The sequence below is a fragment of the Nyctereutes procyonoides genome, unplaced genomic scaffold, assembly GCF_905146905.1.
Source record: "Nyctereutes procyonoides isolate TBG_1078 unplaced genomic scaffold, NYPRO_anot_genome, whole genome shotgun sequence".
NCBI classification, from domain to species: Eukaryota; Metazoa; Chordata; class Mammalia; order Carnivora; family Canidae; genus Nyctereutes; species Nyctereutes procyonoides.
The window spans coordinates 1,652,055-1,678,911 of record NW_026575024.1 but is presented as its reverse complement, the minus strand read 5'-3'; the positions used below and the strand labels follow the sequence as shown (position 1 = coordinate 1,678,911).

General features: G+C 56.8%; 1 protein-coding gene across 1 annotated transcript in view; it reads right to left on the bottom strand.

The window, feature by feature from the left end:
- The window catches only part of TAF4 (TATA-box binding protein associated factor 4), a 65,988-nt gene that overhangs the window by 20,727 nt on the left and 18,404 nt on the right, over nt 1-26,857 (bottom strand). Inside the window, 8 exon segments of the mRNA XM_055344130.1 lie at nt 265-379; nt 734-881; nt 2,896-3,141; nt 3,704-3,793; nt 5,621-5,743; nt 6,270-6,389; nt 8,776-8,895; nt 10,125-10,291. Coding sequence (XP_055200105.1) covers nt 265-379; nt 734-881; nt 2,896-3,141; nt 3,704-3,793; nt 5,621-5,743; nt 6,270-6,389; nt 8,776-8,895; nt 10,125-10,291 — 1,129 coding nt within the window.

Sequence of the window (26,857 nt, the reverse complement as noted above, 5' to 3'; positions counted from 1 at the left end):
GTTTTAAAGTTGAAAGAAGGGCAGGTGAAGCGTCCTGCACTACAGCCGTGATGCACTCACAACACTGAGACGGAACATCATAGTGACGGGTTTTCTATTCATTCATATACCAAAAAGCACTGCTTAGTTCCTGCTACGAGTCTGAGGCACACCTCCCTGCACAAACTTTGTGGAAAAGGTGCACACAAAGGTCAAAATGAAGCGGGGGAAGAACGCAGCGTCAAAGCTGTAGTCGTGGGTGCCACGGGGCGGCCCTCTCCTTACCGAAACGAGCCTCCCCCAGGCTCCTTGAGTTTGTTTTTCTGCGCAGCAGCTGCTTGAGCCGAGACGGCAGAGAGAGCTTTGGTTCCAGGTAGCACAGCGGGCTTCACCACGGGGACTGCAACACAAGACACCAACGGTATACCCACCAACGGGCCGTGGGCACGCTCCGTGGAAGCCCCCGCCACTGCTCTGGAGCCTGGCGGCCCGAGGGGCAGGCATCACTGCGGACCTGCCACGATGAAGCTGGTAGAGACGCCGGGATCCCAACCCGAAAGTACAGGCAAAAGCATAGCGCGCCCCCCAAGCACTTACTCCTCTGAAACCCATCGCCCTCTGGCAAGTGCGAGAGAGGCTGGGAGTGGAGCGATCAGCTGCGCTGACTGGATCTGACTCCCACACCCGCCCCCCACGGAGGTGATGGCCGCACGGTGCTGCCCGGGCAGCTCATGGCACCGAACGGGGCCCTCACCTGGCTGCAGCTGGTTCAGCTGGATCTGCTGGGGTGCGGTGAGCACGATGCGGCTGTGAGGCTGCCGGAGCGCGACCATGGGCGTCTGCGTCAGTGTCACCTGTGGCGGGCGGATCAGCGCTCCGGGCTTAGGCGGCTGCTGGATCACCTGAGGCAGAGCCGCGGGCCCATCAGCACACCCCCCGGAGCCGCCAGCACCCGTCCCTGGCCAGGGCCCTGCCAGGACCGGGACACCTGCGTCAGGTGCCACAACAGAGACAAGCCCTTGGGGCAGATCTGCACAGGGGGCCTGAGGTCCTGAGGTCAGAGCCGGAAGGCTGACTTGGCGGGCTGGCGTGGAACACAGGCCTTCCCACAAATTTCAGCAGAGGGGATACGGTTGCTGAGGGCTGCAAGCCCACTTTCCCTCCTCCACAGGGTCTCTCAGAGGTGCGCTGCCTTTTTGCACTGGGGGGAGGGGGAGGTCAGATTTCCCAAGTCCTGCCCTGAACTTGGCCCTTAAGGAAGAGCCTCTCCGACGGCCTCCCCATCGGGGCCTGCCTACACTCACCACCCCAGGCTGAGCCCAGCCCTGGGCATGTCCCTGCTGCCCCCTTATCACAGGCCCACGGGGCACAGTGCTGCCCTGCCTGGAGCTGTCAGCTGGACACCTCCCACCTCGGCCTTCACCTGGCTCAGCCCCTGTGCCCAGCCTGGCGCCGTGCCCCGCACACAGCGGCGCCGCCCCCCCCCCCAGGTCTGCAGGGCCGAGCCCTCTCTGGGGCCAGATGCTTCAGGACTTTATCTCAATGTTACAAAGGTGACCAGCTGCATATGCCCTGGACTACAGGACAGCCGCTGAGGGACAGGGCAGTGCCCTGCGACCAAACTGTCTCCATGACAAACCTATGAAAAATCACACATAAAGAAGAATAAAGATAACTATTGCCTCAAACTGGTTCACGTCAGGTTTTGCCATAAACTCGAGGAAAAGCCTCAGGTGTGCATCTCTACAGGCTTCAAGGCCGGCGGGAATGGGCCAGGCTTGGGCCTGAGCGCACTGCTGTCCCCCCGCCAACAGGCACACCACATCCAGCAGGACCAGGGAAGTGGAACGCAGAAGTGACCCTGCCAGCCAAGACTGCCTCTGACTGCAAACCACAGACAGCATCAGGTTGTTCACCTTTCAAGGAAGGACGACTACCCACCCATTTCTCTTCAAGAGAATTCTCCTTTGGCGTAAATTAGGCCCAGTGGTTAGGGGAGTCCCGTACATACAAATCTCTGCCCCTCGGCGTGACTCATGCACACCTTTGGCCCCCTGTCCCAAAGCTCCCAGTCCCGTAGGCCAGATGCTCTGACCCACTGTGAGCATGAGTCCCTCACCACCCGTCCACACAAAGACAGAAGCTGTCCCCTGAGCAGGCGGGAAAACAGCCTGATGGACTCTGGTCGCTCACTCAGTTATGAAGTGGCTGCTACAATGAAACACGTTCTACAACCTGCTACCAAGTCACAAGGCAGCCTGCACCGCGGAGGTTTTTTAACTGTGTGTAAGGAACAAAATCCCCTTCAAAGTTGAAAAAAATCAACTGCCTTTCTACGTCTGGGGAGCCCAGCTGTCTATGGGAGCACATTTAAAGTACAATTCTTCCCAGCAGAGATCTCCCTTCTCCAGCTGCAGAACTCAGAAAACTTGACCCACATTGTAAATCAGCGATCAGTAGCCTGGAACTTTATCTCACCAGGGCCCAAACCACGGCTGCAGAGCCGGGTTCAAGGTCGTGAGACAAGAGACCCACCGCCATCTGCCTGACATATCGTCACCAGGCACACACAGTTTCCGGTCTTGGGGTCATTATGTCCAATCGAAGGTCACGTCCCACTAAAATTCACGGCAAACACACCGTGATCCTTTAAACCATGAATACCTCCCCCCAAACGATATGGGTAACAGACCAGTGGGGTTAAGAGCCAACATGCTTATTTTATGTTCCTGAGCAAGAAATCACAAACTTGCAGGGCTGAGGCCTCTAGTTCCTGCTCGAACTACTCAGGCAGCAGCACCCAAGCTTCTCCCTGGCGGCAGCCTTCCCGCCTGCTGGAGGGAGGCTTCCTGAGCCGGGGCCGACTGTGGGGGGCAGCGGGCAGCGAGGGGATGGGCAAGGCTCTCGCCTTCATACCAGTGGCGTGGGCTGCCCCTGCTTGCCAACGCCAACCTGTGTGGGCTGCGTGAGGCTGATGACAGGGGGCTGCAGAGCGCCGGTCACGGTGGCTGCCGTCTTCCCGGCCGTGCGCTGGGCTGAGCTGCTCAGCACCACGGCCGTGAGCGCGGTGGTGGCCTGCGAGGCGGGCGGCGGCTGCTGCTGGCTCTGCTGGATGAAGGCCGCGGAGTCGGGGGTCAGCTGTCTCAAGGCGGGCAAGCTCCTCTGGGCGGAAAGACAGACACGGGGTTGGCGGCAGCACAGGCACCGGGTTCCTTCCTCACAAACCCAGAAACCTCCAGCTCTGAGAAACAGGCCTCCAGCTCCACCATGTAGGATTTAGAGCCTTAGAGCCTCTGCCTCTGGATGTTGGGATCAGCATCTAGCACTCACGAGCCCTGAAACCGCCCCCGCCCCTCCCCCCGTCACCCAGCAGGATTATTCTCCGTGAGAACCAGCTAAAATGTTTAGCGGAGAGACAAGAACAGTATTTTTACATCACGGCGTCAAGGGTTACTTAGGAGGGCCACCCTGATGCCCTGAGCCCTGGCTCCTCACTGTGAGCCCCGCCTGTCAGCTTCTCTGCTGGGGCTCAGTCCTCAGCCCGGGCGCTGCACATCAGCAGCTGCAGCGTCGGGGGCTTCACAACATACAGGAGAGCCGCCCAACGGGTAACTTAACGGGTCCTCAAGCCCAGCGGGGGCACCTGCACACCCCTCCTCCCCTCCCGCAGGCCTGCTGCAACCTGCCAGCATGCAGAGGGCTGCACGGGGGTCCTCATGATTACCTTCAGGAAAGGCACAAGGTAAGGTTGAGGTGAAGAATTAAGTTCCCGGTATAATCTACTAGTGAAATCTTCTGCTTCAATTTTTCCATCCTTAAAAACAAAAAGCACAACAAAATTCTCCTGTGAATAGAAGTCAAAACACATCTCTACTCAACATGCACTGGCACCCTGTTTGGGAATCAGTGTTCTTTCTGCCAGGTCTTGCATGGGACAGAGGAGACAGCATAGAAGTCAGGCACGCCGTCACAAAGAGATAGTGACCGACACCAAAGACTCACAGAAGACCCTAGGAGGACGCCCCGGGAAGGCAGGGACACGAGTGCCCAGACGAGAAGGGGCACAACTCCGTCCTGGAAACCAAAGCAAGTGTGGTCTGACGGTAGGGAGGCTAAGAGAGGTGGGTAAGAACGGGACATCACGGGCCATCCCCCAGAGGAGATCCTGAGACGGGAGACCCTCAGCCAGGCCTGCCGACACCTGGGGTCCCCACAGGAGAACATAAGCTTCCGCTCAACCTGTGCCCTCTTGTTTGGGGTATTAGCAACAGACCAACCCAGAGCTAACTCATGCTAAGTTCAAAGAGGGAACAGCCAGCAGTGTCCACAGTGCCAAGAGGTCTGGTGGGAAGGGTGGAACAGGGGTCCTGGCGCGCTGACGAGAGCACAGCAGGAAGATGAGGGTGCAGTGTCGGATCATCTACGGAGCAAGGGACGGCGAGACCCTGCCAGCTCCTTGGTGTGGGGAGGACCACAGACAAGGGACTGTGGGGATGAAAGAGAAAGGCATTTATTTCAACAGAAATTTTCATTAGAAGGTAAGGATTGTTAAAATAAAAAGCCAGGAGTCCTTGCTTCTCGTGGGAGACTAGATCACTTTTCAATCTCTAAGTTCCCTGAAAATATTTAAGTACGTGGTCTGAAACAATCACCCGTTTGCACTTCCTTCCTTTCTAGACCAAAACCAGCATGGCCTGCGAGCAGGGCACAGAGCCAGCCCCCGGAGGAGGATGCGGCATCTCTGAGAGGCTGTCCCGCAGCCCATCACCCCAGCGTAAGGGACTCCTCTCTGCTGCCCACTCTCAGCTGCCTGCACTGGGAAGGCACGCCCAGAGATCCAAGAACCTGAGCCGAAAACCCCAGGAGCAGAAAGACAGAAGCCCAGACACCAAACTACCAGATTTCCCCAGCAAAGGAAATCCAAAGGAAAGAGAAGAGCAAAGAGGGACATGAGGCCAAAGGAGACAGTGCGTCCGCTGCAGTGCCTGCTGAGAGCTTAGCCCCGGCTTGAACAAGCCATAAGCAGCCCAGGAGGGGGCCGGGACCATGCGTTGCGTGGCATGGCTACATTTGCAGGCTGACCACGCGTAGTCGCGGTCTTTAACAAGTGCCCTTCTGTGCCGAAATATGTACGGGACTGGGGAGGAGACGGGGAGGCAGTGGTGGGGCGCAGCAGCCACAAGATTGGGTGTGACTCAGACCCTGGAGAAGCTCGGAGAAGGGGTGCAGGGCTTCACCAGACTCCGTTTTCCACTTCTGACAGGTTTAAAATTCTCCATTACAGAAGGTAAAGCAGAGACATGAGAGCAAGCCTGTAAAATGTGCTCCGTTGGGTGTGTCTAAAATGCTTCTGGAGCAAACAGGACACTTCCAAGTGGCAATCAACAGGGCCGGCTCTCTTCATGTGGATGCCCTGGGATGCGGCCAGGCTGGCACACGGCGAGGCCGCAAAGGGCGCCGGCCTCCACGCGGTACAGGGCAGGGCGTCCATGGCAGCCTCTCTACGAAGTCCCCAGAAGGCTGCCCCAGGCCCGGCGCCCGTCTGGGCCATGCACACCTGTGGCAGGACGTCCCCTCCCCGACGGACTCCGCGCATCCCACAGACGCTCTCAGGCCAAGGGGCTCTGGGTCACGCTCTTACCAGTAGGCTCTGTACAAGTTCTTTCACGTTAGCAGCTGTCTCTGTGGACTGTTTACCGGATGAAGCCAGCTTTATTAACGTAGACAGAAAATTTTTACATTTCTTCACGTTTTCCATTGTTTCCTGGAATTAAGTTAAAAAGATTCAAGTGAAAACATGTTAAGGCAGATTTCCATCACAGGGTCTGGGTCAACGAAAATGCGCATTTGTATATAAGAAGCCTGCACCTCTCCTCTAAGTGTACAATAAAATGAATTAAATTATGACATAGCTACTGAAGATGAGGGAAAGCCCTGAGCAAGGAAACGACAAGGGGAGTCCAAATAAAGTCTGATCCGGGGGCTGAGAGATGTGCACGTGCACAGGAAGCTACTGCGCATCTAACAGGGACGTGGTCCTGGTCCACGGACAGCAGCTTCTGTACGGCCCACGGGGCCATGTCCTCAAAGGCCACTGTCTGGGCTCCTGTCATGGTGGACTTCTGTGCAGCCTCAAAGCCCCAAGCAGGGGCCAGGGCCGCTGCCCTCACACCCCGCCTCAGAGATGCCAAGGTCCCCGGCCCAGGAGGAAGGGAGGCTGCGGGCAGGTGGGCGGAGGGCAACAGGGCACCTCGAGGCACCTCTCGTCCACCCCCACGGGGGGCACTCACCGTGGCAGCTGTGGAGGTGGTGGTGGCCCCTGGGACCGTTCGCTGAGGTGTCCCCGTCTGAACAGCCGTCGCCGTCCCCAGGGAAGTTGTCTGGGCAGCGCCACCCAGAACCAGCTGAGGCTACGAGAGCCCAAAATGAAAGGTGACCACAGGCTCCGCAGAGATGACCCTCATGTCCCCCAGAAGGAAACAAGACTCCACAGCAGGTGGAGCTGCAGACAAAGGCCCCGGGGCCATGGTCCTGAGCGCCGAGGGACGCAGGATGGCCCACCTGGCCAGAGACCACAAGCCCGGAAGCGCCATGCAGGGCCCAGCCTGGCATCAGAGTCCCAGGGTGGCCACCGTAAGTCAGCTCTCCTCCAGAAACCAGACGCAAAACAGAAACACTACAGCTGAAACACGTCACCCGGCTTGTGCAGAGGCTGGAGACAGGGAAGGCTGGGGCATGAGGTCGTCACTAGTCACCCGGGGGGCGGGGGGGCAGGGGGCGGGCTGTGCCTCCGCCACCACGCGGACCCTTCTCTGCTCTCCACAGGCGGGTCACAGAGAGACCTCACGGCACGGGGGTTTCAGAGCAGATTCGTGCATGGGTGTGAGTGAGGAGGGGCCGCTTCACTGAACACGGGCGCAGGGCCCGCGGGGCGGGACCCCGGTGACATCTCCAGGGACATCTCCAGCCCTTGGGGAGGCCCCAAGGTTTCATTCCACGTGAACCATCACGACAGACTGGCCGGTTTCTCGCACCAGATGCTTCCAATATCTAGCCTTCGATGTCTCTCCAACCTTCCAAACGTTACTTTCCAGCAGCTCGGGCGCAGGGACAGCGGCCCAGAGCAAGGCGTCCGCTCAGCCTCGGCCGCCCAAACCAGCACCAGGCGAGTCGTCTCCGGCACCAGCGACCCCCAGCTGCGGACCCCGGGCCCCTGCCGGCCCACGTCCTCTCCCGGGACGTCCTCACGCACCACGCCGCAACCAGAGCCGGCAAGTGTCTCGGGCAGCCGGGGGACAGTGGGATTGCTGCAGCCGCCAGCAGGAGCCAGGGCACCTCAAGACGCCCCCGTGCCCGCTCCCGAGGCCTGACAGACGCACGCTTCCCCACGTGATCCGAGACCAGGAGCCGATGCGGGTAAATTCGCCACCGTACGTGATGCGGGAAAAGTGGCCTTTCCCTGTAACTGGGACTCAGGCGCGCCCACCGGACTGAGCTCGGGACACAGAGAGCGTCCCAGGAAAGCCACCCTGTCCTGGGTGCACCCCAGTCACGCCAAGCCCACCGCGGGGCTCCGGGTGCCCCTCCCGCTGCTTCAGAGAGCAGCGTCACCCATGCGTGGCGCCACGTGAAGGCCAGGTGCCGCCAGGGGGATGGGAGCCCCCGTCCTGCCCCTCTCTTCTGCCTCCGTTTCCCCCTTCGGGAAATGGGAACAGCGCCTACCCCGCAGCCCCGCAGTGGGGCTTACACACAATCAGCAACGATGTAAGCACAGTCCCAGCTCCCCCCAGAGGCCTGACACAAAGCGGCCAATGCCGCAAAACCCGCACTGGTGACCCACGCTGGTGATGGACACACGTAAACACGTTAAGAACAGAACAGCTCTGAACCACTTTGCTTCCGGCTGCCCCGAGCCAGCTGCTGCCCTGACCATGGGTCTCCTCCCCATTAGAGAAGGAGCCAGCCCAGCCTGGGCGCTGCCCCCTCCCCTCCTCGGCTTTCCCGACCAGAGGTTGAGCCGCCGGCACCGTCCACACAACCCAAGAGGCCTCAGCGCCTGCTCCAGAGCACTCGCCTACCCACAGCTTAAAAGCGTTTTAACAACAAACACACACCAACCCCACAGGCCAACGGGGAACATCTCTGGAACTGGACTTCACTCCTGGCAAAGGGCACAGGCCACGAGGGAGGCAGGCCAGCCAGGTGGCCAGCACACAGGCCCTGCGGCCACTTCCGGAAGCCCCGACCCTCACTCGTCTGTGCCTCACCAGGAAGAGGGGCCGAGAATCACACCCACTGGCGCACACAAGCACTGAGAGCGCCATTCTCAGATGGGACCCCCATCCTCACCCCAACAGGTGCCACACCCACACGTCCACACCATAGATTCCTCTGCCTTTCGATCAAGTATCAACAGGGTGACATTTCGGGACACCTGGGTGGCCCAGCGGTTAAGCACCTGCCTTTGGCTCAAGGCGTGATCCCGGGGTCCTGGGATTGGGCTCCCCACAGGGAGCCTGCTTCTCCCTCTGCCTGTGTCTCTGCCTCTCTCTCTCATGAGTAAATAAATATTAAAAAAAAAATAAATAAAACTAAGTGACATTTCTAATTCTACTTCCAGCATAGCAGGAAGCTTTTAAACATGTTGCTGGTATGAAAATCCATGTGGCTTTAAAGGAAAGGAAGCCTGACCTGTCCCGGGTCAGCAGTCAGAGAAAAACACAGTCTTCAGGACACCTTCCTCCCGAAGCTCAGCTTAGCACCCAGCACCCCAGCCCGCACCCACAGCCACCTCACCTGCACTCCGGGTGAGCGCTGCAGCGCCGTGTTGGGCTGTACCGTCGTCTGGGCCTGAGACACTTGCTTGATTATGGTTGTTGGGGTCACCTGCCGTGCAATAATAGGGGTCCCAGGTGCCTGAAAAACAAGCAAGCATCATCTAAAAGGAGCAACAAGTGACAGTATTTCCCCGCCACCCGATGCAGCACAATCAACCCTTGAGGACAGAACCGGGGCACCCCGGCGCGTCCAGCCTCAAGCTACAGTCATCAACAAAGCCACCCCAATTCTAAACTTTTCTTACCAGAGGGAAAGTGTATGATCAAAATATGTATGTGCTGTTATCAAGCTACCGCTAGGCTCCTTCGCCCGAGTCTACCAAACACGGTCTTTAAAGAACGCGAATATCTGGGAAACAGCTCTGTGCTCCCGTTCACAAGCACTAACACAGGAAGGGTACGTCCCTGGGTCTAAGGATGGGTCACAGTGCTGCAGAAGAGGAAGTAAGGGAGTGACCAGGTGGCCCCGACACCTCAACCCGATGGAAAGACGGCACGAGTCCCAAGCACGTTGGCACTGACGCGGGCTGACAGCAATGGTGCTGGCGGTCAGACGGCAACTTGCACAAGTGACAGTGACACCACAGGTGTCCTCCGCCTGCATCTTATGTCACACAGCCCCACGGGCCTTGAGCTCGCTGCTCTGAGCTGTCCCTCGATCACGGGGCGCCCTGTGGGTCTCCCGGCACAGCCAAGGCCTCCGTCCACAGCGCGGGCCTCCACCTCCACAGGGGACACGGCTGACTCCACAGGAACGTCAAGCCCCTGCCAGTCTCCACCTCAGTTACTAACAGGCCACCCAGTCAGGCAGGGCCCCGAGCAGAGTTACGACCTCGAGCAAAAAGGCACCAGGAGACAGAGGAGACGCGGGTAGCATGCTGGCACACACTCGATCGGAGTCAGGATGTGGACAAGACACGCCAGCACTGGGGAACCTGGGCCCCCACCCTGATCTCCAGGCTCAGGGTGCTTACCTCCAAAGGCCTAACTACACATGTGGAGGGCACGGGTGCCGTTTCACGCCACCTCCTAACGCTCCCACATGCCTCCCTGACACCAACAGGTAACGCACGCGGGGTTCAGTTTGTACAAGAGGAGACTGAGGCACGGGAGGTGGAGTCAGGGAACAGCAGGGAAGAGACAGGACAGAGTCCAGGCCACCATGCCAGAGTTTCGCAGAGCGTGGACGCAGAGCCAGCTCCTCAGAGCCTCCCGATGGTGGACGGCGCATGGCTGCCCCTCTCCGCCCTCGCAGGACACCTGCAAGACGCCCCACGGGCTGCCACCACCCGGCGCGCATGCACTCACCTGTACGGTAGAGATCTGGACGGGAGGGGCACTTGTGGGGGTTGCAGGGCGGGGCGCCATGGTGGTCTGAGGCTGGGTCTGCACGTGGGCCTGGGCCTGCATCTGGGCCAAGGCCTGCTGAGGAATCATTAACAACTGCCCGTTCTCGCTCCGCACGAGGACCATACCTGGGGATAAAGGAGACCTGGCGTCAGGTGACGTACCCCACACACACACGGCTGGTGAAGGTGCTGACCCTATCAGAGGGAAGCCTGACGGCCCTGAGAAGGAAGGAAAGGTGTGAGAGACACCCAGAGTCCCTGAACTCGAAACACACCTGCCAATAAAGGTGGCATGCAAGATGGGAACGTGCACAAGGTTTTCTCCAACGGATTCACGCCGCAGGTGAGTCTTCCTTTCAGAAGTCAGGCCACCGGCACGGGCCTGCAGGGAGGGCCTGGCGCCCCTCTGGGGAGGACGCTGGGCACAGGGCCCCACGGCCCCACGGCCACACACTGTGCCCACAAGGCTGCCAAGCACTCACACCACTGCTCCTGGCCGTGGCCAGGCTCCTAGGGCAGCCGGAACGTGTAGAGGCAGCAGCCAGGCGTTCGGCCGCCGAGCCCACTCCTTGTCTGGGGCAGTGGGCAGCCTGGCCTCTCCACCGCGGGGCTGGGACCTCGGAGATACAGCCCAGCCACGGCCTGGGGTCCTGTGGAGCTGAAGCAAGCGCTGCTCCTGGGAACCTGACTCCCGTCAAGCCCTGTCACCTCACCCCTCTCAGATGTGGGGGGAACGCTGGGCCTGTGGCTAACCTGGGCACCCCCACACAACCACAAAGACAGGGACGGCCACTCACGTCAGGACGCTGGAGCTAAATCACTGGAAAGGCAGTCCCATCAGTCAGATTTGGCATTAATTTTAGCTTCAAGAACCAGCAACCAATTATGTCAGTGATTCTACTAGAAATAATCTATTTTAACTGCTTAACTCTCACATTTCCCAGGACAAAGTAACAAACAGCACACTCCTGCTCACACCAGACCCCAGCAGAAGCCCAGTGCCGCGATGCTCCAGAGGGAAAGGAGGCACCTCCACCGCACACGTACCAGCCTCCCGCAGTGTGGACTGAGGATGATACTCTCCAGGAAGAAAAGGCTGCCTGGGAGCCTCCTGTTAGCCCCACAGGAAGCAACATCAAAGCTTTCCCTCCTGAACCAAACAAGAGCTTCAGTGACGCCCTAGTCTGCGAGGAGCCCCTGAACCTCTGGGTCCTGCCTCCTTCGACAGCCAGCGTGACATCAAGAAATAACAGCCCCTCCCTGGGCTCACAGCTACAACCCCTGATTCAAAAGAACCACATTCATGCCCAGTAAGTAAGCTTCCCTCCAAACATCCCTTTTACAACAATAAACCATGCTGAAATTTAAAAACAAAACAAAACAAATAGCAGCTGCTGCAAATAACTCACCCTGCTAAAATCTGCCAGACCCAGGAGCCCATGAGCACACCGGGGACCCCACGAGAGGAAACAGGGCCAACTCCGCCTGATGCCAATCCCTCGAGCCCACTACCCCCTCGTCACCAGTCCCCCTTCCATCAGGAAACCCCGCTCCTTCCTCGTTAGGAGGAGTGAGGAGGGACGGCAAGGCATCAGTGCCTTAGTGCCCCAACTTCAAGCTTGTTAATGCGACAGTGGATGAACGTGCCTTAACTATCAGGTGCTTTTCTGCGTAAAGCATCCCTTCAACAGAAACCTAAAGGAAGATTTAAATAATAAACACTCATGAAATAGTGAATGAAGCAGCAGCGCACTGTGCGCACTGGGCGCCACGAAGTGTGAAATGGTGCCGCCCACTGTGCCACGTGCCCGTGGCTACAAGTCGGAGAAGGAACCGCGAACGTTGCCAAGAAGTGACCCTGGGACTCTAAGCAGGTAACTTCACCTCACACTCGGAATACGTCCAAGTCGGTACATAAGGGGACAAGTGAGAATGACAGATGGAACTGGGAAGAAGGGGAGCTGGGCCCCCAGTGACCGTGACCCCAAGAACAGCCTCGTGGCTCCGGAGGCCGAGGGAGGGTGGTGTGCACACAGGAGTGGGCGCTGTCCTGGGGACACGCTTCCCTCCAGTGTCCCCGGCCACGATGTGTTACAGTCACTGATCACGCAGAAAGCACAGAGCCCCAGGATAATCACAACGCTGACAGCTGCATCTAGTGCCACATTTTAATGACATTATCACAGTCTTGGATCTCGGAAACTCTCACTGTAACCACTCACTTCAAACAGATAACCTGTACAGCGTCTGTTCTTGCACAGACCAAGAAACACAACTGTGTCTCAAAGTCAGCTCCCCTCTGCAGGTGCAACATGGGCTCAGGGAAGGGGTCCTGCGGGTGCGGTCCACTGCCCCTTACACACGGGGCCACCTGGCACACCACAGTGCCCTCCTTCCCAAACACATCCACAGCCCACTCCGCACACACGCGCCCTGGCAAGCGAGAGGAGGACTGCACACGCTGGCCTTAACCGTCTGACCCCTGACACAGAAAATAACATCTTCTGTTTCCGAAGACCCTTCGGCTCCTGCCCAGCCGAGGTTGCCAGTCCTCGAAGGCAGTTCACAGGCAAGGTCAGGAGTCATGGACGGGCCTCCCTCCGCCTCCCCCAGGAGCCGCTGCCTTTGCTCAGGACGCACAGAAGCCAAAACCAGCCTGTCTGCCCGAGAAACAACCCTGCCCAAGCAGACAGAACTTCAGATGTTCTTTTTTTAATAATTGTAACACTGCTGAAAATAGTGAGTCTGTGCAGCAAACAAGCAATGCAGAGACGTACAAGGAGAACAGAAATCTGAAATCCCACGTCCTCTGGTCACCATGCACATGGAGGACATGCGTTTCGACGGCGGTGATGAGAAGCAGTCCGTGGCATTTCCTTCCTCTCACCGCTTCTATCGCAAGTCATTTCCGTGTCACTGAACATTCTTCAAAAACACAGTTTTCAGGAACTACATAATACTTCATCCAAAATGTATGTATAACTTCTTTATTGCTTACGATATAGGGCTATTTTCTGGTTTTCATGGCTGTGAAAGCTCAGATTTTAAAATTAAAATGCGCAGCACCAATGCCCTGCCAGCAGTTCCACAGGCCGCACCGTCTGGCAGAGCCTGGGCTCCAGCGTTCACCCACGCGAGCCCCGGTGCACCTGCGTGGGAGGCCGGGCCACCGCCCGCGGGCCGTCCCTGCTGCTCAGCATCGTGCGGACCGCCAGCTCTTTAGAGAGAATCCTACCCTTCCTCCAGCACCAGAGCTCAAGATAAACTCAAGGTTTTTACCCAATGTTACAGTTTCCATGATCCTTTTCATACCAACTTTTACTGTATTTTTAACCAAAATGTAGGTCAGCCAAAGCTACGCTACAGATTAAACAGGCATTTTTGGACTCGCCTGGGAACCTCCACCTGGGCGGCATCCCTTCTGGGGAGGCTCCTCCGCACAACCTCCTGTGGGCTCCGCACCACCCCCGCCTGGCCCATCACAGCCCTTCACGCGGGGGCCCGGCCGGGCACCTCTCTCGGGGCCACAGCTGGGGCTGTAATGACAGGAGCAGGGCACAGGGAAGGGTCATTGGGCCAGGGGGACCAGACCTCCAGCCTCACCCTCCCCGCCACAAGGGTCTCCAGTGCTGTCACCTGTCAGAGCACGAGTCCACAAAGACTCAAAAGGCAAAGCCCTCTACCATTAAACACGTGCAAAAAGAAACTGCGCCCCAAACCCCGATGCCAACGCCAAAGAAGCCAGAATTGGGACCAGAGCCGAGAAAAGGGGCAGAGCTCAGTGTGAAACACAGCCGAGACTTGGTTCCTGAGTGGCTGCCCACCACGCTGCGAGCCAGAACCGCGAGCCGGAACCATGAGCAAGAGCCTGGGGAAGGAGAAGAGGACCCGGGACCTGCTGGCCCCAGGCTGTGGCCTGAGAAAGAGCAGGGCTGTCCCCGGGGCCCGGGACCCAGAGTAAGAGCCCCAGGTCCTCCTGCCACACAGCCGCTGAGGCGGACACGGGCAAAGCTCACATCAACTACGTCCCAGGTGTTCCTTTCACTCTTGTGGCTTGCTGCCGGGGTGCCGTGACTCCGGAAAGTGGGGGCGCGGGACTCCAACACGCGTGTGGGCGGGGCCCCCGGGGCCTGGCACCACACCCACCTCACAGGTCTAAGTGTAGAGGGGACGGCACGCACCAACTGTACCCAACTGTGCCGCTGCTGCGGTGCTGGCTCCGAAGGGCCCGATGCACACGAGGCCTGACCCAGGCCCTGGTCCCAGGGTTTTGGTCCTCTGAGAGCTGCTGCTCCATGCCGCAGTCTCCCCGCATTTTGGCGGCTCTGCTCCCCACACTTGTCCACAAACTGCACAAAGCTGACCATCATTTCTGGGAAAACTGCCCCAGGCTCCTGAAGGGCCAACCAGACAGTGGTGTAGGACCCACTAGTGGGCTGGGACACGAGCTCGGGCAGGAAGTCCTCCCCAGAATCCGGAGCTCTGTTCTCCTGGACAGCTCATCCTGTTCCCTCAAGGAGGCATCTGTGCTGTTACAGTATGCACAGTGGGCATCGTTCTTTCAAAACCTGTTTACTATTTACTGTTGTAAAGCTAACTGTTTTCTTTCCCATGTGTACAGGGGGCAATTCAATGCTCAAAGCAAGAATGGGGGGAAATGCTGTTGCTCAAGGGTGAAGAGCAATGACATTATTCCATTTCTGAATAGTTAAAGATGAAGCTTCTGACCCAATTACGTTCCAGCACGTGCAGCTGCCTGCACAACACAAATGCTGTTACCACGAACTTTAACTCATCCTAGCATAACGCTAAAAACTACAAACACGGCTGAGAACCGTGAAGAGAGATGTAAAGCGAAGAGCTTCACCAGGCCTCGTTCACGGGTCGGGGAAGCCAGTGGCTAAGATGCCAACTCTCCTCAAATGCACCTGCAGATGTAGTGTAATCCACCCAAAATCCCAGCAGCCCTTTGTGTGCAAACGGACAAGATGATTCTAAAATTTGTATACAGAGGCCCTCTGGGCAGCTCAGCGGTTTTAGCATCTACCTTTGGCCCAGGGCATGATCCTGGAGTCCCGGGATCGAGTCCCACATCGGGCTCCCTCTAGGGAGCCTGCTTTTCCCTCTGCCTGTGTCTCTGCCTCTGTGTGTGTGTGTGTGTGTGTGTGTGTGTGTCATGAATAAATAAAAAAAATCTTAAAAAAAATAAAGACTTTATTTATTCATGAGAAACAGCCAGAGAGAGAGAGAGAGAGAGGCAGAGACACAGGCAGAGGGAGAAGCAGGCTCCATGCAGGGAGCCTGATGTGGGACTCGATCCCGGGACTCCAGGATCATGCCCTGGGCTGAAGGAGGCGCCAAACCGCTGAGCCACCTGGGCTGCCCAGGCAAAGATATTCTAGATACAACACCAGAAATACAACCCTAGAAAGAACAAGTTGGTAACATGGACTTTATTAAAATTAAACACGTCTCCTCTTCAGAAAACACTACTAAAGGAAACAAAGAAGGCCAGAAGAGGAAAGGAAGTCCTCGCAAGGCACACCTCCAAGAAAAGGCTAGCATCTTCAACATGGAATTCTCAAAACTCACTGAAAAGAAACAACCCAATACAAAAAATGGGCAGCAGACTCAGAGAGACGCTTCCCCAAAGACAAACAGACGGCAAAGCAGCACATGTGAAGATGTTCCACACTGGGCATTAGAGAACACATATCAGATCCCCCGTGTGACACCTCGCCACGGTCGCCACACGGGCAAAAGCACGACACTGACCATCCCAACTGCCCACATGGGTGTGGAGTGGCCAGGGTTCCCAGACACCGCTGGCGTGAACGCATCCTGCAGCTCCCTGCAAAGTCCCACATGCCCTGTCACAGGACCCATCCCTTCCACCTCGAGGCACTCACCCGAGAAAAGGAAGAGCAGACCCTTACAAAGACTTACACCCAAGTGATTCGTAGCAGCTTTATGTGTAAGAGCCAAAAACAGGGAACAACCCATAGGTTTACCAGGAGATAAAAGGACAAGCCATGCAGGCATTACCTACAAAACAGAGAAGTAGAGATGACAAGTGATGAGCTGCCGATACACCACAGCATGACCAATGACCAACCTCCCTTCACCTGGAGTGATGGTTCGGCGGAAACCCTCCTGCCCAACAGCTTTCCATAGCTCCCCACAGCTCTAGGGACACAGGTGGGCTCCATAGCAGGCTCCCTTCAGCAGCCTCATCTCAAAGACACTAGCCACAGAGCCCCTGCCTACCCCAGGGCCTCCTGGCCTCATTCTAGAACATTCCTTCTTCCCTGCTGCCTCTGGAGCAGCTCAAGGCCTGCATCCTCAGAACCCGCCCACACCTCCTCAGGCTGTGCCCCAGTGTCTGTGGCCCCAGGAGGCTGTGTCCCCTCAGTGTAAGCTCCCTGGGGACAGGACCCGGCCTGCGCAGGCCGGCCTCACATGTCTGCACGAGGAGGCAGGGAGGAGAACAATGGCTTCAAGCCGCACTCCACAGGCCAGCCGCAAACAAGTCCAGCCAGCGTGAGGGCCACCAGCCAAGAAAAATAAAATCAGTGGCTAGTGTCCTCTCTGGCCGACGCGCACAGAAAAAACTGTTTTTCTACGCTGTCAATGCTTTCAAATGCTAAAGATTAGAAAAAATATCTGAAACATCTGAATAAAACAAACACCACACCTGGGGTGAGCACAGCGTGACAGAGCTGCCAATCACTCTGCTGAGCACCTGAAACGAACAGAACACTGTGCGCCAACGACACGTCCGTGAAAAGAGAAACAGAACAGCCCCAGGGCAGGCGGGTCACCCCACGCCTGGAAACACCCGTTCACGGGTGCAAGCCGACCACGGCCCGCGGCTCAGTCAGGAGCCCACACATCACGTTCACCTCCCCCTGCATCGTCCTGACGAAGCTCGGGACAGCAACGGTTTTAAGGCAGTTTGTCCCCTAGAACTCTTCAGACGCTGTGTTTACAAACCTCACCCAGATGTGCACACACACGTGTGCATACGCACAGGCACAAAGGCCACCAGAACTGTTTGCTGCTGGACGGGCCGGTGGGGGAGACCGCGGATGGGGGACGGAGTGGGGTCCTCCCTTACAGCAAACATGTCCATACAGGTTGAACTTTTGTAATGAACAGAATTTTGTCCAAAAAAGATGACTAACTTGCCTATAACCATAATAGTTTTATCTACTTTAAAAAGTGGCCAAGAGCACCCAGCTGGAACATGCAACTCTTGATCTTTGGGTCATGAGTTTGAGCCTATGTTGGGTGTGGAGATTACTTAAAGACAAAAATCTCAAAGTTTTTTTTTTTTTTAAATAAAAAGTGGCCAAAAAAATACATCAAGTGATTCCGTAGTTTCCCACAGCTCTAGGGACACAGGTGGGCTCCATGGCAGGCTCCCACAACACAAGGGCCAAAGAGCAAAGATGCTCAGCCTCACCAATAAGCAAAGACAGGCAAATTACAAGATGACCCTGTTCACCTCATCATGGCACGGGGTGGGCACAGGGCATACAATTCTGGACCAGGATCTCTTCAGACAGCACCAATACTGTAACGCACGTCCCCTGACCCAGAGACTGCAGTCATGGGCCTGTGCACAGTGAGACACTCGCCCAGCAGGGGACAGGTGCAGCCAGCTGGCCGTGTCCACCCTGAGACAACACGCACCATCTAGAGGAATGCGTTCCAACTGTGCACTGGCGGGGATGCGTGTCCTTGATGTGCAACATGAAAAGACAACTGCAGGGCAACACATGGGACCAGCTCCTGCGACAGGCCCCAGGCGTGTTTAGCTATGTACTTAAGAGATAAACAACTACAGTCACCATGCACCTCAGGGTGTTTATGTCTCAGAAGACGCGCAGGGCTCCACTGTCCGCCGTTCTCCACATCAGCACTAGAAACACTGTCACGTAAAATCATCAAAAGAAAAACAGTGCCAACAAGTGATGGGTGGCCAGCTGCCAGGAGAGCTGTGGTCCCCTCAGCCCTCTGGGGCCACCTGTACCGCTCTATCACCCTGGGCTCCCAGTGCCACCTGAGGGCCCACGCACTGTCCCTATCCCTATGGCCCCGTCGCAGACCCCCGGAGCCGAGGCATCCTCTCCCATGGACATCTGCCCACGCCAAGTCTCGGACGCTCCATACTGCTTCATCTGTCCTGGGGTGGCGGGGCCTTACACCGAACGGACACTTACTAAACACCAAAGAGTAAGAGGGTATCGGTGGCCCCACTCTGTGGCTCTAGCAGCATCCCACACAGATGTCACCACTCTTCTGGAAGGTGTAGAGGAAACACAGTCCCCAGAAAAGACACAGCCGGCTCCCCTGACAACGGGGCAGGACGGTGACGCAGCCTCCTCACGGAGGGCCGGGCTCTCCTCCAGCCGTCACAGCCTCGGCCCTCCTCACTCCTGCGGAGCCAGCAGCCTCGTCCTTCCTGGGAGGCTCGCATCTGCCCAGCTCGCTGCCCTACGCCCTCGGCCCTGCCCGCTAGTGCACGGTGAGGGAATGGCGTCGTGAGCTCCAGCGGGCTGGTCAGCCAGTACCACTTTCTCATCTCCCTACTTCTTCAAAACCCCTGAAATCCAGGGGCCTCGGGGGCATCCCTGCATTCCTGCTCCGGGAGCCCCAGGTAAACCCCCTTCAACTTTCCTAAACTCTTAGGATCAAGACTGAGTGCATTTAGCTCCAATTCTTCAGTCTGAAATCCTAAAGGCCCCGCACTGACCAAGAAGCTCTCCCCACACGCACATCACTGTGCTCTCCTTCATCTGCAGATTCAGGTTCACTAGGTTCACTAGGTTAGTGCCCCCTCGGCCTTGACCCAAGGAGGCTCTGCTCTGGATCTGTGCCCCCCAACCCCCACCCCACCCAAAGGTCGCCCAGGGTCACTTCTGCCCTAGCCCCAGGTACACTCGGCCTTCCTTCATTTCCCTGCCCCTGATATTCTCTTCTTCTATTAGGGGTACTTCCGTTATACACCATAAGTTCTTTCTAGTGTGAAACGTGTGTAAATAAACAAAGAATAAACAAATAAATCCTCCCAGCAAAACCTGAATGCAGCCACAAAGCAGGAGTGCAGAGCCACCGGCAGGCAGGTGCCTGAAGGACCCACTTCTCCCTCCAGAGCTGGGTTTACGTCCATGGGCCCACGAGCAGCTCTACAAGAGAGGACAGGAGGCCCTGCAGGATCACTAAGGCAGAGAATGCACAAGATGCTTCGAAAGAACACTCTGGATCTTTGTCAGAATCAATACGCAAAGCGAAACGACAGTCTGCTTCCTGGGATCATCAGGATCATCTTCTGTAATCTCAAATCGCCAAGCCCGTCCACCCCGAGACTAGCGTCTGTGCTCTCTGTGTTTAGCTGGCTACTGAGCCAGTGGGAGCCAGAGAGGCCAGAGAAGAGTGGCTAATCTGGAAGCGTCAAAGGCGTGGTAAGACGAGCAGCTCGCTGCGCCAGACAGAGCTGTCTGCAACGCAGGATGAGGCCCAGAGGGCCCGGCTGAAGGTCCATCCAGGGCCTGGGTCTGCAGCAGCTATACCACCGAGGGCATCCTGCTTGTCGTGAAAAAGCTGTAGACAGAGCTAACACGGCACAAGTTCGAGGAAACTGAGCTCAGGAGGCAGATGCTGTGCACTTTACATGATTTATAGCAAAACTCCAGCTCTCCAGAACTCAGCCCCCGGCAAGCTCCCTTCTCGGACCACTGAAGAAGAGGCCAAACACGGGCTCTGAGGAGCCGAGCTATGCCCACTCGCTTGGCCAGCCAGCAAATACCCACCGAGGCCCTACTAAGTGCCAGGATGTGCCAGGCACCAACAAAAACAGGAAACATAGCCATGGCACACACTCCTGGAGCTCCCTTCGCGGTGGAGAAGGCAGGGACTGGCCAACAACCCCATCCTATCTGATGGATGCTACGATCAATCGGTGCTATGGAAGGGAGCTGCTCAGCACTGGAAGAGCATGCAACCTGGGGACCTTCTGGGCCTTGTCTGAGGGGCCTAAGCGGATTCAAGGACGAAGTGGCACCATAGCAACACAGAAAGGAGCGGGGCCCATCTGCAAGGAAGGTGAAGGGGAATGCACCTCGTCTCAGCAACATGGGCAAGGACACGGCAAGAGTCAGTGGGGAAGAGCAGAGAATGGGGACCCAGGAGGCTGAGATCCAAGCACAGGTCAGCGGGGCCCCCAGGCCCTAGGCAGGTACTGGGGTTGCCAGTGTGGGAACTCCCTACAAAGTGTGGGGTACGGCTGGAAAAGCGAGAGGACAAGGAAAGAGACCGCAGGTGGGAGGGAGAGGGTGCTGACAAGCAACACTGTTCAGTTTTAAGTAACATGAAGGCAAATCCCACAGTTGGCAGAAAAAGCATCTGATAAACTCAACATCCACTCATGACTACAGAATAAATATCCCCGCCAAAAAAAGCAAACAACTTCGGGAAATTAGCAATGGGAAGGAGCTTCCTTGACTCGATGAAGGGAATCTACAAACCATCGTCTCCAATGGCTGATCTTTACAGCATTCCCTTTGAAATGAGGAGTAATTCACAGATGCCGCTCATCACCCGTTCCACCCAAGACCCCAGCAAGCCCACAGCCCAGAAGACAGGCCAAGGAGCTGGGAGCATAAGAAACTGTCATTAATTGTACAGAATAGGACTCTCCGTGTAGAACAGCCAAAACTATTGCACACACATTTTTTAATGAAAGTATGTAAGCATGTAATAAGATTGCTAGACATGATCAACACCCAGAATTCAGCTACAGGGCCCCTGGCAATCAAGCATCTGCCTTCGGCTCAGGTCATGAACCCAGGGTCCTGGGATCAAGTCTCACATCGGGCTCCCTGATCAGCGGGGAGTCTGCTTCTCTCTCACACACTCTCCCTCTGTGCCTTCCCTCCCTCTCCTCCCCACAAATAAATAAAACCTAACAAAACAAAACAAAATTCAACTACAATTCAACATACCATCAACAAAAATTAGAAAATGTTAACTCCTTTTTTTTTTAAGTAGGCCCCACCCCACCCGCAGTGTGCCAGCGTGGAGCCCGACACGGGGCTTGAACTCATGACCTTGAGATCAAGACCTGAGCGGATGGGACGTGTGGGCGGCTCAGTGGTTGAGCATCTGTCTGCCTCTGGCTCAGGCCATGATCTGGGGTCCTAGGGTTGAATCCCATATCGGACTCCCTGCATGGACTTTGCTTCTCCCTCTGCCTGCATCTCTGCCTGTGTGTGTGTGTCTCTCATGAATAAATAAAATCTTTTAAAAAAAAGACCTGAGCTGAGATCAAAAGTCAGATGCTTAACCAACTGAGCCACCCAGGCACTCAGAAAATGTAATTTTTAAAAACTACTATTTACAGGTCTGGAATGACTAACAAAGCACATGCAAGACCTAGATGGAAAAAAAATACATACGCTTGATTGAAAGATGTGATAAAAGATCCACACCGAGCGATTAACCATACTCGCGAATACACAGACACTATACCACAGATGTCGCTCCTCCCCAAGCTGACCCACAGATCAGTACAATCCCAATCAAAGCAACTACAGGAACCCTCATGGGCCTCAAACAATTGACTGACAGATGCATAAGCAAGACAAAAATGCCAAGATGAACACAGACAATTCTCAGGAAGAAGCAAGTAGGGTCCTGCCCTAGAGTTAACACAACGCCACACTATGGACACGGTGGCACCAGCAGAAAAGCACACAGACAAGCCACTGAGAGCCCAGAAACAGACCCCTATGTCATATAAAACTTGAAATGTTGCAGAGGGGATGCACAGGTCAGCGAGATAAGGACGGCCCATTCAAAGAAAGAGTGCTGGGTGACCATCTGCCGGAGAAGGGGCAGCAAGTGGCCCGAGCTCCCCTGCACCTGACACAGCCTGATTCCAGGGGACAGAAGACACCAGAGTGGAAGCACACTAAGATGTCGGAAGAAAATACAGGATACTATCCCTATGAGCTTGGGGTTAGAAAGAGCATATTAATCATGACCCAAAAAGGCGTTTGCCATAAAGACAGATCAGTGCAGCTACATGAGAAAGGAGAACCCGCTCCGCAGACGAAGACAGAGACAGGCTGGCCGTGGCCACACACACACACACACACACACACACACAGCCTCTAAGGAATCGTAACCACAATAGAGATTAACTCTCAGACTGGTAAGAGAACACTCAGAGCACGGCCAGCATAGAGCCAGCCCACGGCACGCACCGCACGCCACCACGACGACTCAGCGGCATGTTGCTATGTGAAGGACGCCAGGCTCACAAGAGCACCGCTGTGCACGTTCACGTCTACACAGCTCTAGAGGCAAGATCCCGGTCACTGGGTGATGGGGCGGATGGGTGGCTGCCAAGGAGCTCGGGGAGGGGTCTACACCCCGAGTGCAGTGACAGTCACACAACGTACGTGTTCGTTAAAACTCACGAACTATACACTCACCAGTGTCAATGTTGCGGCACGCAGACTACACCCCCGGAAGGGGACGGTGAAGGTAAAGCCGTGGGGTGCCACTGCACACCCACCAGCAGTCAGGCTGCACGAAGCTGACCCTGTGCCCCACAGACGACGAGGACATTCCCAACGACCACTTAGGAAAAGTGTGGTGGCTTCTGAGGAGCCTGAGCACCGCTCGCTCCGTGACTCAGCAGTTCCAATCTAACACCCAGGAGAGAAGAACATGCACACGGACGTCCACACGCAGCCTGGCCCACTAATGCTCAGGACAAGGCTTCGCTCCTACCGCCCCCACTGGGAAACCCAACTGCGGGTGCCCTGGGTGCGGACTGACTGACACGGGGTGCGACAACGGGGGTGAACTCCACACCGTGTGGAGAAGCCAGCCATGATCGCCACGTGCAATACCATTTCTGTGAAGCTTTAGGAGGGGAACCAAATGGCAGACCCAGAGCGCATTGTCTGCCTGGCCCAGGTGTCCTGTCAACAAGGGGGCACGGTAGGCTCTCGGGGTGAATGGAACATCTGCAGCTGGGGCGTGATGCCGGGCAGACAGGTGCACACACTTCTCACAGCTTAGTCTGCACGCTCAAAACGGGTGCCTCTTGTGGTCTGTGCTTTATGCACACACACACACCCCCCCCGAAAACTTTCACGTGTGCTGAGCTCTATTTAAAGGCGAGCCTCCTCAACCCTCAGATCCCATGGACTCGGCTGGCACAGCGCCAGGAGGCTGAGTCACCCCGCTGACAGCACGGCAGGCCGGGGCAGCCAGGCCGGGATCCCTCTCACCTCCGCAGGGAAGGGGCGCCCCGCCGCCTCCTCCTGCAGCCCGAGCTCCCTGGCTCGGCTGGCTGGGGCCGAACACGCGCTCCTCCTGCGTAACTGTCGTGTCTTTGCTGGACTCTATTATCTCCGTCAAATCTTCTATGATGAGCACGTATCACAGCCGTGCCCTCTCCCCCGAGATCCCGGGGACAGGGTCCCCCACGCAGGAAGCCGAGGAGCCTCCCCCGGCGCACGGTCAGAAGGTCAGGTCACCCTCACGCTGCGTCACCCGCCCGCATCCTCACGTCACTTCATCCCATCGTCCCGTCACAGGAGGGTGAGCACAGGACAGGAGGTGTTTTCAGAGTGAGAGGCCACGTTCACACAACTTGTATGGCTGCGCGTTGTGACAGCTGTCCTGGGTCATCGGGAGTTCCTGACGCTCCCTGGCTGTGCCCGGTGCGGGGGTGTGTGTGTTGGGGGGGGGGGGAGCACCCAGGGCGTGCAGGGTGTGGCACTGCCCCCGGCTTCGGGCGTCCACGGGGCCTGGGATGATGCCCCCAGATGGGGGAGACTGTACCCCCTAAGGGCTACTATGAAGCAGGCAGGCCTGGAGGAAGCTGAGACACATCCATGGGGTCAAGCGCACGGCCAGCCCGACGGACACTCCACGCTCTCCACTGAAGACGAGACGGATGCCTCCGTCGGAACAGAACCCAGAAGGGCGGGCCTCGGGTGGTCCCTGAGTGGGCAGTGGCCCTTCTCCAGGCACAGCCAACAACCTCTCCTCGCCTCACACGGACACCTCCAAGTGCTCTACTGTCCTAAGAAAAGTGAGGCTCCAGTACCAGACCTAACCAGCCATCAGTGAAGCCGTTTCAAATACACCCCGGAACGCCTATCCCAGCTTTTGCTCCCCTGCACCCCGCTCTCAGAGACACGAATGACAACTCCCACCACAGCTCACAACCCTTCCTCTCCTGAAACGGTGGCCAGCACCACGGCAGGCAGGAAAAGAGGCACCGAACCTTTTCCTGAAATCCAGTTTACGAGGAATGAAGTCCACCCATTTTAAGCGCACAATCGGAGTCTGAGCAAACAGGCACAGTTGTGTTCAGTCACTACCGCAACTAAGACTCGAAACATTTCCATCAATTTACAAAGCCCACTGGCACCTCGTGGAGACACCCTGGGGCAGGCAACCAGTGGTTACCCTGAGCTCCTCCTGGGGTCACAGGAAGGGAGTCGTGCACCGGGCGCTCCCCTGTGCCTGGCTTCTTGCACCTGACAGACACGGCTGTAGGTGCCAGGCCTCTGGTCCTTGTATCACCGAGCTCGGACAGACCACATGCCACACACGTGACAGATATTATGGTGATTTTCAATTTCGCCTCTGTAAACTAGGCTGCTACAAGTGCCCGCAACGAGTTTCGTGGGGATGGTCGTCGCATTTCTCTTGGAGCAGGACTGCGGGACACCGCCATGCTCCCTCCTCCTGCCGGGTGCTCGCCCCCACCCCCCCGGCCAGCGGGCTCCGTGACCCCCATATCCACCGGCAGGAGGTGCGGCCAGTCCTCCTGCCTCTGGCCACGACCGTGGGCATGGAAGCGATGGGGTATCCCGCTGTCATTTGCACTTCTCTGATAACCAAGGATGTCAGCATCTTTTCACTGCCTAAGGGCCATGTGACCCCTCTTCTGTGTCTATTCCAACCTTCTGCCCATCTTAACAGACAGAGCTGTGTCCTCTGCTGTCCTCTGCTCTGGACACAAGTTCTCAGATACATCGCCCCACCCCAAGCCTGCCTTCTAGTTTCTTAACATCTGTCAACTAGCAAAAGTTTTCTTTGCATTCTTAAGTTCAGTGTCCTGATCTTTTCCGCTGCGGTTCAGGTGCTCTGCATCCTAGGAAATCTTGTACTAACCTGCGACGTCGTACAGGTGGGACACGCTGCTGCTTCTAGGGACTCTGCGGCCAGTGTCTGGCGTCCCACAGCAGATGACCCCAGAGCCCATGCTCTACTTCTGCTGACATCCTTCTTCTCCAAGGCGCCAAGCCACGGTCTGATGGAGCAGGCATGGAGAGCCGGGGACGACGCGCTCCCGCCTGCAGGTCTAGGACACACGCAGCAGAGACGCACTGTGCTTGCCTTAGTCTCCTCCCCCTGACACGGAAACCCTACCCCGAAGAGGGCAACTGCAAACTAACCAAAGCAAAGCAGGACAATGTCTCTGTTGGACTCTGTTTGAAAACCAGACCCAGAGAGAACGCGAGGGGCACAGTCTCATTCTGACAAAACTGACTTAGAAGCAGGGGTGGTAAATCTTACGGAAGGGACACCTGCCCAGGACGCTTTAACACTTAGCAGAGCACTCGTGCTGCCCAACCCTAAGTCAGGCTTTGCCATGAGAAAAGTGAGCCCTGATTCCCATGGTAAGAGCACAGCAGACGACGAACCTATGCTATTACCTTTCTATCATATGGAAAGTGACCCAGTCAGGGGAGCCAGAGGTCTCTGGTCAGTCCTCACCTGTACACGCAAACATGGGAGCTGCCGGATTCACAAGCATCACCCCGACCCTGTTCCCTCAGATCCCTACATCTAGGGCTGCCCCCAGGCCTTTTCTCTTCCTACCTCTATCCTTCTGCCAAGACTCATCCCTCACCTACCCCAGCCACCCCGACGTGCACATCCCTTGTCACCACAACCGTGTTTGGCCACCATGCCCACTCTATCCAACACTGAGATGTCCCCTTGTTGGAGAGGGTCACTTTCCAACACAAGTACCAAAAATCACCCCTGAAAGTCCCCTAAAGCCCCTGGAGGTACTGGCTGAGCCAGTCCCCTCTGGGAGGACCGTGGCCAACTCCTCCCAGGTACTGGAGCACACTGGTGCCTGTGCATCTGAACCCCAGACCAAAGACGGCACTTGCCTTTGGGGAGCCTGGTGTATCAAAAATGCTTTTCTAAAAACACTGAATGCATGCTCAGGGGCTGAAAAGAGTGCACTTCGCTCCCCTGGAGTGCACCTCCCCATCCTCCCGAGGGGCACTGCCAACTGACATGTTATGACTCCGAGAGCTAACACTCAAGGGTTGAGGGGACCTGAACAGCTAGTCAGCAGCGGACCCCGGCTCTCACAGGAGTCCCGCTGGCGGCTGTCACCACCGGGGGCCCTGACCAACCTTGGCTCAGGAGGACAGCTACAGGCAGAAGCCCCTGTAAAGTCAGAGTGGACCTCCCCTCCCTCCCAGGGCTCATCCCCCTCCGGCCCTCCCCTTCCCAGGCAGCTAGCTCTTTGGCCCTCGCAGAAGCCCCACCCACTCCCCTGCGCCTCTGACCCCCCACCTGCCTCACCTGTGCCACCCTCTAGGCCCCATCTCCAGGCACAGCAGTGCTGACACATGC